This window comes from Oncorhynchus nerka, linkage group LG25, assembly GCF_034236695.1.
Source record: "Oncorhynchus nerka isolate Pitt River linkage group LG25, Oner_Uvic_2.0, whole genome shotgun sequence".
NCBI classification, from domain to species: domain Eukaryota; kingdom Metazoa; phylum Chordata; class Actinopteri; order Salmoniformes; family Salmonidae; genus Oncorhynchus; species Oncorhynchus nerka.
Window position 1 is genome coordinate 33,540,012 of NC_088420.1, and position 12,939 is coordinate 33,552,950.

The following is a 12,939-nucleotide window of genomic DNA, read 5'->3' on the forward strand; positions in this document are numbered from 1 at the left end:
TGGGAGAAGCCAGAAAGATCAAACTGTATGTAGGACAAAAGCGGTGTGCCACAAACTGTTTATACTGTCAATTATTTATTAAATAAAAGATAGACAGCACCCAAAGTGAACCTCATGTTTCATAGTGATAATGAAATACTTAAGAGATGAAAAGCATTGTTAAAATTCTTGATTGAGTGGTGTTGCATTCAGCGCCTTGATTTGCTTAGTTACACTGCCCCCTGGTGTAAGCGTTTTAATGGTATGAATACATTTGAACTGCTCCGGGGGAGTCCTGACATCATACAAAACAAGCATCTCGATAGTGATCCAGTGAATAGCCATGGATGTTCATATTAGCATATACAGTGCGTGCCGGAAGTATTCAGACCCCTTCACTTTTTCCACTTTGTTACAGTCTTATTCTAAAATTGATGAAATAAAACACGTCCTCAATCTACATAGAATACCCTATAATGGCAAAGCGTACAGGTATAGACATTTGCAAATGTATTCAAAATAAATAAAAAAACATGTATTCAGACCTTTGCTATGAGACTCGAAATTGAGCTCAGGTGCATCCTGTTTCTAAAACTTGGAGTCCACCTGTGGTAAATTCAATTGATTGGACATGATTTGGAATGGCACACAACTGTCTATATAAGGTTTCACAGTTGACTGCATATCAGAGCACAAACCTAGCCATGAGGTCGAAGGAATTGTCCGTAGAGCTCCGAGACAGGATTGTGTCGAGGAACAGATCTGGGGAAAGGTAACAAAACATTTCTGCAGCATTGAAGGTCCCCAATAATATAGTGGCCTCCATCATTCTTAAATGGAAGAAGTTTGGAACCACCAACTCTTCCTAGAGCTGGCCACCGGGCCAAACTGAGCAATAGGGGGAGAAAGGACTTGGTCAGGGAGGTGACCAACAACCTGATGGTCACTGTGACAGAGCTCCAGTTCCTCTGTGGAGATGGGAGACCCTTCCAGAATGACAACTGTCTCAGCAGCAGCGGTCCACCAGTCGTAGAGTGGCCAGACAGAAGCCACTTCCCAGTAAAAGGCAGGACAGCCCGCTTGGCACTTAAAGGACTCTCAGACCATGAAAGTAGATTCTGGTCTGATGAAACCAAGATTGAACTAGTTGGCCTGAATGCCAAGCATCAGGTCTGGAGGGAACCAGGCACCACTCATCTGGCCAATACCATCCCTACGGTAAAGCATTGTGGTGGTTGTATCATGCTGTGGGGATGTTTTTCAGCAGTAGGGACTGGGAGACTAGTCAGGATCGAGGGAAAGATGAACGGAGAAAAGTACAGATAATTGAAAACCTGCTCCAGAGCAATCAGCACCTAAAACTTGGGCAAAGGTTCACCTTCCAACAGGACAACGACCCTAAGTACACAGCCAAGATGATGCAGGAGTGGCTTCAGGACAAGTCTCAATGTACTTGTGGCCCAGCCAGAGCCCGGACTTGAACTCGATCGAGCATCTCTGTAGAGACGCTCCCCATCCAACCTGACAGAGCTTGAGAGGATTTGCAGAGAAGAATGGGGGAAAATTCCCCAAATAAATCAAATCAAATTTTATTTGTCACATACACATGGTTAGCAGATGTTAATGCGAGTGTAGCGAAATGCTTGTGCTTCTAGTTCTGACAATGCAGTAATAACCAACAAGTAATCTAGCTAACAATTCCAAAACTACTACCTTATAGACACAAGTGTAAGGGGATAAAGAATATGTACATAAAGATATATGAATGAGTGATGGTACAGAGTGGCATAGGCAAGATACAGTAGATGGTATTGAGTGCAGTATATACATATGAGTATGTAAACAAAGTGGCATAGTTAAAGTGGCTAGTGATACATGTATTACATAAGGATGCAGTAGATGATATAGAGTACAGTATATACGTATACATATGAGATGAATAATGTAGGGTATGTAAACATATTAGGTAGCATTGTTTAAAGTGGCTAGTGATATATTTTACATCATTTCCCATCAATTCCCATTATTACAGTGGCTGGAGTTGAGTCAGTGTGTTGGCAGCAGCCACTCAATGTTAGTGGTGGCTGTTTAACAGTCTGATGGCCTTGAGATGCTGCTGCGCCTTCTTCACAATGCTGTCTGTGTGGGTGGACCAATTCAGTTTGTCTGTGATGTGTACGCCGAGGAACTTAAAACTTACTACCCTCTCCACTACTGTTCCATCGATGTGGATAGGGGGGTGTTCCATCTGCTGTTTCCTGAAGTCCACAATCATCTCCTTAGTTTTGTTGACGTTGAGTGTGAGGTTGTTTTCCTGACACCACACTCCGAGGGCCCTCACCTCCTCCCTGTAGGCCGTCTCGTCGTTGTTGGTAATCAAGCCTACCACTGTTGTGTCGTACGCAAACTTGATTGAGTTGGAGGCGTGCGTAGCCACGCAGTCGTGGGTGAACAGGGAGTACGGGAGAGGGCTCAGAACGCACCCTTGTGGGGCCCCAGTGTTGAGGATCAGCGGGGTGGAGATGTTGTTGCCTACCCTCACCACCTGGGGCGCGGCCCGTCAGGAAGTCCAGTACCCAGTTGCACAGGGCGGGGTCGAGACCCAGGGTCTCGAGCTTGATGACGAGCTTGGAGGGCATTATGGTCTTAAATGCCGAGCTGTAGTCGATGAACAGCATTCTCACATAGGTATTCCTCTGGTCCAGATGGGTTAGGGCAGTGTGCAGTGTGGTTGAGATTGCATCATCTGTGGACCTATTTGGGCGGTAAGCAAATTGGAGTGGGTGTAGGGTGTCAGGTAGGGTGGAGGTGATATGGTCCTTGACTAGTCTCTCAAAGCACTTCATGATGACGGAAGTGAGTGCTACGGGGCGGTAGTCGTTTAGCTCAGTTACCTTAGCTTTCTTGGGAACAGGAACAATGGTGGCCCTCTTGAAGCATGTGGGAACAACAGACTGGGATAGGGATTGATTGAATATGTCCGTAAACACACCAGCCAGCTGGTCTGCGCATGCTCTGAGGGCGCGGCTGGGGATGCCGTCTGGGCCTGCAGCCTTGCGAGGGTTGACAAATACAGTTGTGCCAAGCTTGTAGCGTCATACCCAAGAAGACTCGAGGCTGCCAAAGGTGCTTCAACAAAGTAGAGTAAAGGGTCTGAAGAATACTTATGTAAATGTCATTTTAGTAAAAAATGTGCAAAATTTTCATAAACCTGTTTTTGCTTCATTATGGGGTATTGTGTCGATTGACGTTAAACTATTTAATCCATTTTAGAATAAGGCTGTAACCTAACAAAACGTGGAAAAAGTGAAGGGGTCTGAATGCACTGGAAATGTTGTGGGAAGGGTCAAGATTCCCAATGACATCATTAATAGCATTCTTATAGCAATCAACCTTTATCATAATCAGACTGATTGTTGGTCTTATACTTTACTAGATGAATAAACAAGTGACAATGCTTTTCATAATGTAGGAAAGTTTAATACATGTCTATTAACATTTTTACAGTACATTTCATGTGAAGAGTGGCTTTCACAAATATAAATTATTTCGGCTTGTTTTCAAGAGGACAGGTCCAGGGACTGTAGCGTGGAGAGAAGGAAGGCGGTGTTGGTTGGCTATTCCTTGTAACAGATCTACCCACAGAGGACATACACAGATTCACCTGTGTAATGCTGTTTATCCTTTTCCCAATAACTTGTGGGGAGTTACAGAAGAACATGACAAACTTAACAATTTGTTCCCACCTCCAGTCTTCACTTAACAAGCATTCCACAAATCATCCATTGAGAAAAGTCTCAAAACATGACTGTTTAATACTGCATCATTGCTGTAGTAGAGTACACTAATGTACATGAACCCATATACAGTATGAAAATATACACAAAAATAAGGCACAAATGGAGAAGCACACCAAAACACCAGAAATCATAAGAACCAGAGCAGGGCCAGTCTCTGGTTTGGCACTGAACCAGATTGACCAATAACAGCATGTCATCAACCACATCCGTAAACACTCAAATGTCCCTTTGAAAATTTACCAGAAGTTAGTTACATTGTTTGATTCCCAGCGACAGCAATCTTTTAACTTTAGAGAAAGAGAAAATGATTTCCAGTCTTCTCAAACATCATTCAATACTTTTATGGGTGGAATAAAGCGGTAGAGTGCAGTACTTCTAGTGCAATGTAAGATGCAAAAGTACCATTCATACATAAGACACAGAAATATGGTTGAAATAGCTTCATTCTTTGCACATCTACAAATAAAATGTTATTAGGGATAGCTTAAACATAGTCATAGTGTTCTTCTGAACCTTTGCCCAATGAATTACCTTAAATACTGCTTAGAAAGTTGTCCTTTCATTAGGTCCTCAACTTATCAGCGAGTAAGTGGTTTTTATCAACTTAAAGAAACTTGCAATGATGAATGTCTTTTCAGAAGAATGATTATCAACAGTAATGAGAAATGCTCATTAAAACCTTTTAAATAGTCATTCTGAGGACTAGGTACTGGCAAGCTGACTAACTTACTATTCTCCACTTCAATTTAGACATACGGATGCACTCCCATTTGGATTTGGGGAAGAAGGTGCATCTCTTTATTAAATGATGATAGTTGCACGACCATCTCAACATTAAGATTCATAAACATTTGAAGGTGAGGGTGACATGATAAATATAACATTTTTACAGAAACATTTCCTATGGACATCATAATGGCATAAAGCTAAACACAAAAAAGGAAATCAAAGTCATGGTTCCTTTGGGAATAATCCCATACCTCTAACAGTCAAAAAGGCCAAATACTGTAGGCACTTTTATGTTCCAAGATCAGTCAACATCAACCTTTTAGGCATTGTAAGCTTTCCCCAGATAATAGTCCATGGGACTAGTGATCCACAGGCATTTTACAGACTCACCACTAACACTGACTGATCACCTGTCATTTCATCTAAAAAAAACATCTGTAATAGATTTCAATATGGGCACAGACAGTTCACTACCACAGTCACACCCGGAGGAGGGGTTTGGAGTTTGGTGTTTGCTGGTAAACAGAGTATTTGCGACTGAGGGTGTGTCAGGCCAAGCAAACCAGTGAGTCTAGCCAGCCCAGACCTGTCCTTCAGCAGCATGTGGAGTTCACACTGTGTTCATCACCTGAACAAAATACACTCACATTGTCCTTCAGCGACAGTCCTCATGTCTTCCTGTTGTTCCAGTTTAAATCAGCCGAAGCTGCTTTCTGCTCTGCAGTCCGCTCTGCAGTTGGCGAGCGCGAGTCCTGGGGGGACTTCTGCGCCTGTGGGGAGCGTGGGTCCAGCATGGGGGGGGGTTTGTTGTCTGGATAGGGCCGGGTGAAGTGTTCTGGCCCTGCTGGCCCCGGGGGCCCCCTATGCTCTGGCATCCTCACCCTGAAGTCTTGGGGATGGCCTCCACTCCCCCTGAAGTCTTGGGGAGGACGGAAGTCATCGCCGCGTCTCCGCTTTGAGTCTGGATGTCTGGAGCAAGAGGGATGATATCTTTCAGAGCTTACTACTACAGAGCTACAAGCTATCACAAGTCATATGATTTTAGCATTACATTTCAATACAAACCTCTACATTATTGTGTTTGAAAAGGCCTAATTCTCACCTGTCGTAATAGGCACGACGGTCCCTGTGTTCTCGGTCGCTGTCATACTGGTCATACGGCCTCTTCCGAGGGGAGCTGCTGCTGCCGCCACTACGGTAACTACTAGAGCTGCTGCGGTAGGAGTCTTCACGCGGACGACGGTCACCATAGTGATGGTCCTTATACCGATGGGCATCATATGGATGATGCCGCTCGCTTTGCCAGGGCTGGTTGCTATTTCCAGGGTAGTTGTATTTACGATCTCGCTGCCAATCTCCTCGATCTTTTATAATAAGATAAAATAGTGGCCCGTGAGGTGTCGTGCTCATATAATTTTTTTAATAGAAATCCACACAATTGCTGCAAAGTTGTAGAATTGTGCATACTTCATACAAAATAAACAACTCTTACCATCATTTCCAAAGTGTCGCTTGTTGGACTGGTTGTAGCCTTCTCTGTGGGGACCATGGGGGGACGTTGGAGAGGGGTGGGGCATGCCTGGATGAGACTTGGACGATGGCTGGGTGCCGGTGGAGTCTCGACTGGAACCAGACGCCTCTGCTCGGAAAGTCTTTTTCCTGCCTGACGGGTCATCCCCCTTTTTTCTATGCTCCTTCTGAAAATTAGCAAAGGGTCAAGCACAGGACCAAGCAAAAATAACATGTCTGGTTGTACTTGTTACAGAAGCCTGTGAGTTTTCATACTAGGAGAAAAGAGACCAGCTCACCTCCTCCTCCCGAGACCGCTTCTTCTGAGCCATCTTGTACAGCTTGTGAAGCTTCCTCGCTCCAAATTCTGTGAACTTAGACACAAAAATCCAGAGGTTCCTGCCAAACAAAGACATCTTGGTAAGTCATGTTAAGTCACAGACTTAACCTTAATATGGAGAACTATTTTAATGAAACTCAATGGCATCAGAATTAAAAACATAGATTGACCTAAATGACCAAGGAGTTGGTTTCATAATCAAACCTTCTGTGCATACACTGAGTGTACAAAACATTAGGAACACCTGTTCTTCACATGACAGACTGACCAGGTGAAAGCTATGATCCCTTATTGATGTCACCTGTTAAATCCACTTCAAATCAGTGTAGATGAAAGGGAGGCGAAAGGTTAAATAAAGTGCTCAATTGTTTCCCGTGTGTATCAAGAATGGTCCACCACCCAAACGACATCAAGCCAACTTGACACAACTGTGGGAAGCATTGAAGTCAACATGGGCCAGCATCCCTGTGGAACACTTTCAACACCTTGTAGAATCCATACAAAAAAGGATGCAACTCAATATTGGAAAGATGTTCCTAATGTTTTGTACACTCAGTTTATAACTTATGGTTGGCTGAGGGCTTACCGACGCCATGTTTTGACATGCTCTGGGTCGCTGTAGGCTTTAAGACACTCAGTGATGCGGTCTCCTATCTTCAGCAGGCAGGTGCGTGTGTGTTGGAGCTGCTCCTGAACAGACAGGCCCTCGTCAGGCTTATCCAGCTGTTTTAAGGCCTTCTTCACCGGCCTCATGCGCTCCTTACACTGGACAGACACACACAGACAGTTTACTCCGCTAAGTACAAGAGAGCGCCAAGCCAAAGATGATCCATGTTTCAATTATCCTCAGCTGTAACAGAACATCCATTATGTTTGACATATTAAATGGATTATTAACACCTACATTAGTCTTCAACGTAGTTAATATGTTTCCTTATCCTGTCCATGCCGGTGGGTAACTAGCATGGCCATGCTCTAGTCGTTACAGGGTGCAATAACTCACTATGCTGAAGTTCTCTTGGTCCAGCTCATCGTCCTCCTCTCCGATGGGAACAGGGTCACTCCCAGCAGTAATGTGGACCGGCCCCTGGGGCTTCTTCCCTTTAGCTCCTTTTGCCTGAGACACAGATAAACAAACAGACACCACCAAGCAGGTTAACACAGATCTCCATACAAACACCTGCACAGTGACACTATCCCTCCCGGTGATCTAGGAGCAATATTATAACCTAATCTGTACACCCCATCTTGCTCCTAAATCTACCATCAACAACACAGACAAAGCTAAATGTTCACCCATTTGTTTGGAAACAGAAAAGGTTAGTGGGTGTGAGATTGTATACTACCGCAGCACAAGGCATAAAGTTTGCCACTGCCAAAGTACCTTTTCTTTTTTTGGCTTCGGACGTTTTTTGTCTTTGTCCGCGTCCTTCTCTTTTTTAGGAGTTCCGTGTTTTTCTTTGTTCTCTTTGTTATCCTTTTTCTTCTGCCTCTTCTTTGTGGGAGTTTTTTCAGTCCCGTCATCCTGGTTAAATAAAGAACACGGAACAGTAAATAAGTAAACTAGTTCTGTAACCAACAAGAAACTCCCTTGTGAAAAGGCTGGTGGTTGATAGGCAGGTAGAGCTGGGTGTTTTGAGATGACTTACCCTCACCTCCCCTTCCTCTGAGGGGTTGTCTGACATGCGGGGGGAGGAGATGTCATTGCCCTGTTCATCTTTAGGGGCCTTGTTCTCTTTCTTCAACCGAGGCTTCCTCTTCTTCACTTTGGCCTGGGAGGGGGGGAGAGATATGATGAGCCAATGGGGTATATACTGTGCAGAAACCAATACCAGACAGACTGTACATTTATTATTTAAGAGAGGTCCTGTTAAACAGAGCAGCCATGTCTTTTCTAACCTCCTCCTTAGTAACATCTTTACAGTCCGCTTCTTTCTTCAGCATCTTCAGAAGATAGTCTGATCTGGCCTGCAACTGCTTCCCTTGAGGTTTCTTCTCTGGGTCATCTGGGAGAATCTGTGCATATAGAATACAATTTGTTAACAGGAGCCAATCTAACGCACAGCTTTATAGTTTCATCGAGCTCCACAGCTTTCTGAGAACATTTTTTAGTCTGACATTCTGATGGTTACCTTGTCTGCGAGTTTGAGATCGGGGTCGGTCTTCATCAGATCCCAGTTTCCGTAGCCATGCTCATAGACCCCCAGCAACAGTTGAGTGTCATCCTGCAGATCCCAGTCCACGTCAAAGTGAGGCACCTTCACTCTGCAGGTCAGTTGGAATCTGTGGCGAAAAGAGGAGAGGTGGTCAAACCCTCTGCTACTGCAGCAAATCATGACAATGCCCTGGTGTCTGCATCAGTTGTTACCTCTTTGACCCACATCTGTTATAGTAATATTTATTTTCATCTGATATCTGCAATGGTAACTTACTGGTTTCTCTCAGTAGGATTAGCTGGCACAGCTTTGTGCAGTGGCTCAAACTCCTCCTCGTGCTGAATGATGGACTTGGCATTGACCTGCACTCCTGAGATCTTGATGTTAATACCTCTGCGCTTCCCAGGGCCTTTGGCTAAAGGAACCGGGTATGCATGAGTCAAAACATTAGCGCACACATTCTAAGCCCCGATTCCTAAAAATCTGAATCATACAGGCCGTCAGACAGACAGGCAGGCAGGCTGTCGGCAGCAGTCAGACACACTCACCTTCACTGGGATTCTCTCTGAGGTGCTCTTCATGCTCTTGGACAGCAGTCACACAGCTGCTATGGATCAGCTCGCCCAATCTCTTCAGGTCTGCCTGGGATTTGTCCACCAGCTCGGAGTCCCGGGCAATACCCTCCAGCCTTTCAAGCGGAGCTCCAAATTTCTTATAAGCCTTGATGAACCTGGTGAAGGAAAGTGTAAAATATGAACTAAGTGTTTAATGAAACACTGAGAAACCATTCAGTCTAAATGGCCAAAGAGACCTACAAACCTGCGGATCTCTGCATCAGTAAAACCCTCCACGTTGTTCTTGCGGGCTCGGGGCCTGCCTCTCCTCTTTGGCTTCTTGTCATCGCCGCTATCGTCCGTCTCGCTCTCGGAGCCCGAGGAGCGGTGCTTCAGCTTGGAGCCAACGTCACTGTCACTGTCGTTGGCTTGGGCCTGCAATTAATAGACACAATACAACCTTCAGACACAACAAGCAAAACCTATTTCCTACTGATTGTAATTGCCCAATACCTTTTTGAGTTATGAATACTTCTGAATGCTGAAATGTTTAAGGATGTTTGTTTTCTCTACTATAATATTAAATAAAATCAAGAGAAAATCTAATCAAGAATTATAATTGAATCACACTAATGAATCATTTTGAGATGACTCTTCCATGCATTTCATGAATTTGAATAATATCCTATGGTGTTGAAGGTGATCTGTGTGATATAAATACCCACTGTTGCATCACAAGGGACAATGCTGCTATAAGCCCTAATGATTCATTAAGGAAGCTTCTCATGCAGAAGATTCACATACACACGCAGTGGAATCACCAGGGATTCACCTACACCGTGAGGCAGTAAACACCTCATTACCACCCCATCAGACCCCCAGTCCCCCGACAGAGAGCAGGAGAGGATGAAAGTAAACAGTTCAGCAGCACACATACTCCCTGGGGAAGCCCCTTCACACACAGCCACCTGAGCTGCACCATGGAGTAGACATCTCTGTCATGCTCAAGAGATCTAACGTGAGATGTGTGTTCTCTCCTGTATACCCTCTTATTGGAGCTCCTGCTTCTAGGCAGCATGTATATGTCCTCCATCTCCTTCTGCTTCTGCTCCTCCTCCAGCCTCCGCCGCTGGTCCTCCGGGATGATGTCGTCCCAGTCAGGCACCATCCGCTCCACCATCTCTGGAGCACTCTCCTCCATGTTGGAGAAGTTGGCCACCTGGAGGGAGACACACATGTACTGTCTGAGACTGGGAATAATAATATATCTTTAGTTAGAATAGTAGCTAAAGGCATTCCGAGAAGTATTGTGAAAAGCAGGCTGAGAGTTGGATCAACTTTTAGGTACCTTGAACTGAGAGAGAAGCTCATCTGTGGCACTTGATCCCTGGTCACTTTCTCTGGTTTCAGCCAACCGCAAGATCTCATCAATATCCATCTCCTGCAAGGGCGAAAAGAGAAAGGTACAATGTAAAGGACAAGAAACGCAGACATTCTGCAAATCTGGAAGTTTGAAAATCGATCACTCATACAATTTAACTTTCAACAGAGTAAATAATCAATAGAAATGTGTGTCTGTGTACCGTAGGTTCAGTCTCCTCTCCTTCTGCCTCTTTGAACAGATCTTCAGCTCCAAACTTCAGAATGGCAGTCAGCTCATCTTTATTGAATGGGTTGGAGCTGTGAAAAGATGTTGATGTTAAGTTAAGAACCTGAGGGACCTCATGTTTTCAGTCAAAGCTAAATATCACTCAAAGACTAGTAGACCGCATGGTGAAGTTTCCTCACTTTGAATTTCCGGAGTTGTTATCCAATACAGTTCGACCAGTGGTGTCCATTCTCTGAATTACAAGATGGTCCAAAACCATCTTCTTCTTGGCTCTCTCAATAATGTCCTCCTCCACAGATCCCTTTGTGACCAAGCGATAGATATTCACCTGTTCAGAAATACAAGAAAGGAGACATTTAAACGTCCAACTCACAAAGTTGGAAGACAAACATTTTCCATGACGGCTCTGCCAAAGAAAACGTATGCCAAACTGATAACTAACTTCCTACTGTACCTCACAGGTTTTATTCATTAGGATCAAGTCACCAGAATCAGACCAACAATTTTGTGCTTAGCTAAACCTTCCCTCAATACTTAGGACAGTGGGTCTCGTTGTAGATACCTGCTTCTTCTGGCCAATCCTGTGAGCCCTGGCCTGAGCCTGCAGGTCGTTCTGAGGGTTCCAGTCAGAGTCAAAGATGACCACAGTGTCTGCAGAGGCAAGGTTGATACCCAAACCTCCAGCTCTTGTGGACAGCAGGAAACAGAAGTCCTGGACAGAGAGGGGGGATTATTATTCTCAAAACAAATCACAGGTGAAGGGACAAAATGCCTGAAGTAGAGAACATGTCAAGTGTGATAACCGTTCTTGTGGCTTTTATGGTGTGGGTTCAGACTTTATTTGGATATTCCCATATAGATGATCCACAGATGGTCATATATCAACAAACTACCTATTGATAAGAAACGGCTTGTTAAGGTTACAGTAAAGGTGAGGTTTAGAACAAGTGTTAGGATAAGGGTTAAGATTTGAGCTAGGGTTAGTAGATAGTTAGTTGAAATGTTGACAGTTATTGAACATCTACAAACCATCTACTTGGGACGATCCAAATCAAGTTTTACCTGATGTGGTAAAACACCCCAGGTAACAGTCACGGCCATTTTGTTTTTACTTGGTTGAGCTACGCTATCACAGGTCAGTAAATGTGTCTTGCTAAATTGACCTCAAAAGAATATGATAACTTCCGAAGAAAATAAATCTTAACACTAGATGAAACAATGTACTGGCTGTCATGTTAATGTATGGTATCACTATGGTTATCTTCAGTTAGATACGTCGCTGAGTAAGTGAAATGCATACCAACTGAGTTCCAACGCAGATTCAGGGCTGACATAGACACTTCAAATATCAACGCCTCGAATGTTCAGACCTGCAATCTGCAATAGCTAAAACATAGTATAGATGACATACCTCAGAACCTTCAGCATTAAAGTGGTCAAGTGCTTGTTTTCGTATTTCTCCCTTTATGGAGCCATCCAGGCGCTGAGAAGATAGGGAAGGAGAGAGTTTTCAGGCCTTGGAACCTTGCCTGAACTCCAAACCCTAAGATCCCACTTGGGAATGCTCAGCTATACATGGCATTATATGATCCATCAGACAAGCAGCATATTGTCAAAGAGAATTACAACAGTAAAACTATGTCTAGTTATTTACCTGTGCTAAGACCCAGTGGTCACTCTGGCTCTGGGGACCAGCCAGTCCCCATCAAAAATAACTTGAGGATAAAAATAACTATGCAAGAGCATGTTTGCAGCAACACTGACACATGAGTCGGTTAACATCTGAGTGGACTCCAACATCTCAACAGCTACTGAAAACACCCTCACTAAGTCACCATAATAAAGATGTATTAACATTTAATGGAGACGTAAGAGAACAAGGACAAGTCATGCAGAATAAAAGAACAGCAGGTACACTACTGAAGGGTTGGACCTGCTACCTTGCCATCCCCTGTTATACCCTACCTGGAATGGGTAGCGCTTCAGGGCCAGGTACTCAGCCAGTATGTCCAACATGCGCACCATCTGGGAGAAGATGAGGACTCTGTTGCCCCTGTCCCGAAGTCTGGTCAGTAGCTTGTCCAGAAGAACCAGCTTCCCACTGCCCCTCACCAACGCCTGAGATACGCAAAAGGTCAACAGTCAAACTTAGGGAAATTAACATCTCTTCTCCACCCTCTAACAAACCGATACATTAGTGTGGCTACATGTAATCATGCTCTGCTGCCATTTTAACCAATGAGAGTATTTCTAAATGTTCAAA

At 44.3% G+C, this 12,939-nt stretch overlaps 1 protein-coding gene across 3 annotated transcripts in view; it reads right to left on the reverse strand.

The window, feature by feature from the left end:
* Positions 1-3,437: 3,437 nt before the first annotated feature.
* The window catches only part of LOC115109408 (chromodomain-helicase-DNA-binding protein 2-like), a 30,998-nt gene continuing 21,496 nt past the window's right edge, over positions 3,438-12,939 (reverse strand). For all 3 annotated transcript variants that reach the window (XM_065009747.1, XM_029634261.2, XM_065009748.1), the window contains 20 exons: positions 12,642-12,794; positions 12,088-12,159; positions 11,239-11,388; positions 10,856-11,004; positions 10,651-10,747; positions 10,416-10,508; positions 10,113-10,286; positions 9,333-9,502; positions 9,062-9,243; positions 8,790-8,928; positions 8,490-8,640; positions 8,257-8,373; positions 8,007-8,129; positions 7,742-7,882; positions 7,361-7,474; positions 6,944-7,122; positions 6,317-6,416; positions 6,001-6,205; positions 5,611-5,872; positions 3,438-5,477 (listed from right to left, as the gene is read on the reverse strand). In XM_065009747.1, the coding sequence (XP_064865819.1) occupies positions 5,177-5,477; positions 5,611-5,872; positions 6,001-6,205; positions 6,317-6,416; positions 6,944-7,122; positions 7,361-7,474; positions 7,742-7,882; positions 8,007-8,129; positions 8,257-8,373; positions 8,490-8,640; positions 8,790-8,928; positions 9,062-9,243; positions 9,333-9,502; positions 10,113-10,286; positions 10,416-10,508; positions 10,651-10,747; positions 10,856-11,004; positions 11,239-11,388; positions 12,088-12,159; positions 12,642-12,794 (3,072 nt within the window). In that variant the 3' untranslated portion in view covers positions 3,438-5,176. The remainder of the gene's footprint in view (positions 5,478-5,610; positions 5,873-6,000; positions 6,206-6,316; positions 6,417-6,943; positions 7,123-7,360; positions 7,475-7,741; positions 7,883-8,006; positions 8,130-8,256; positions 8,374-8,489; positions 8,641-8,789; positions 8,929-9,061; positions 9,244-9,332; positions 9,503-10,112; positions 10,287-10,415; positions 10,509-10,650; positions 10,748-10,855; positions 11,005-11,238; positions 11,389-12,087; positions 12,160-12,641; positions 12,795-12,939) is intronic.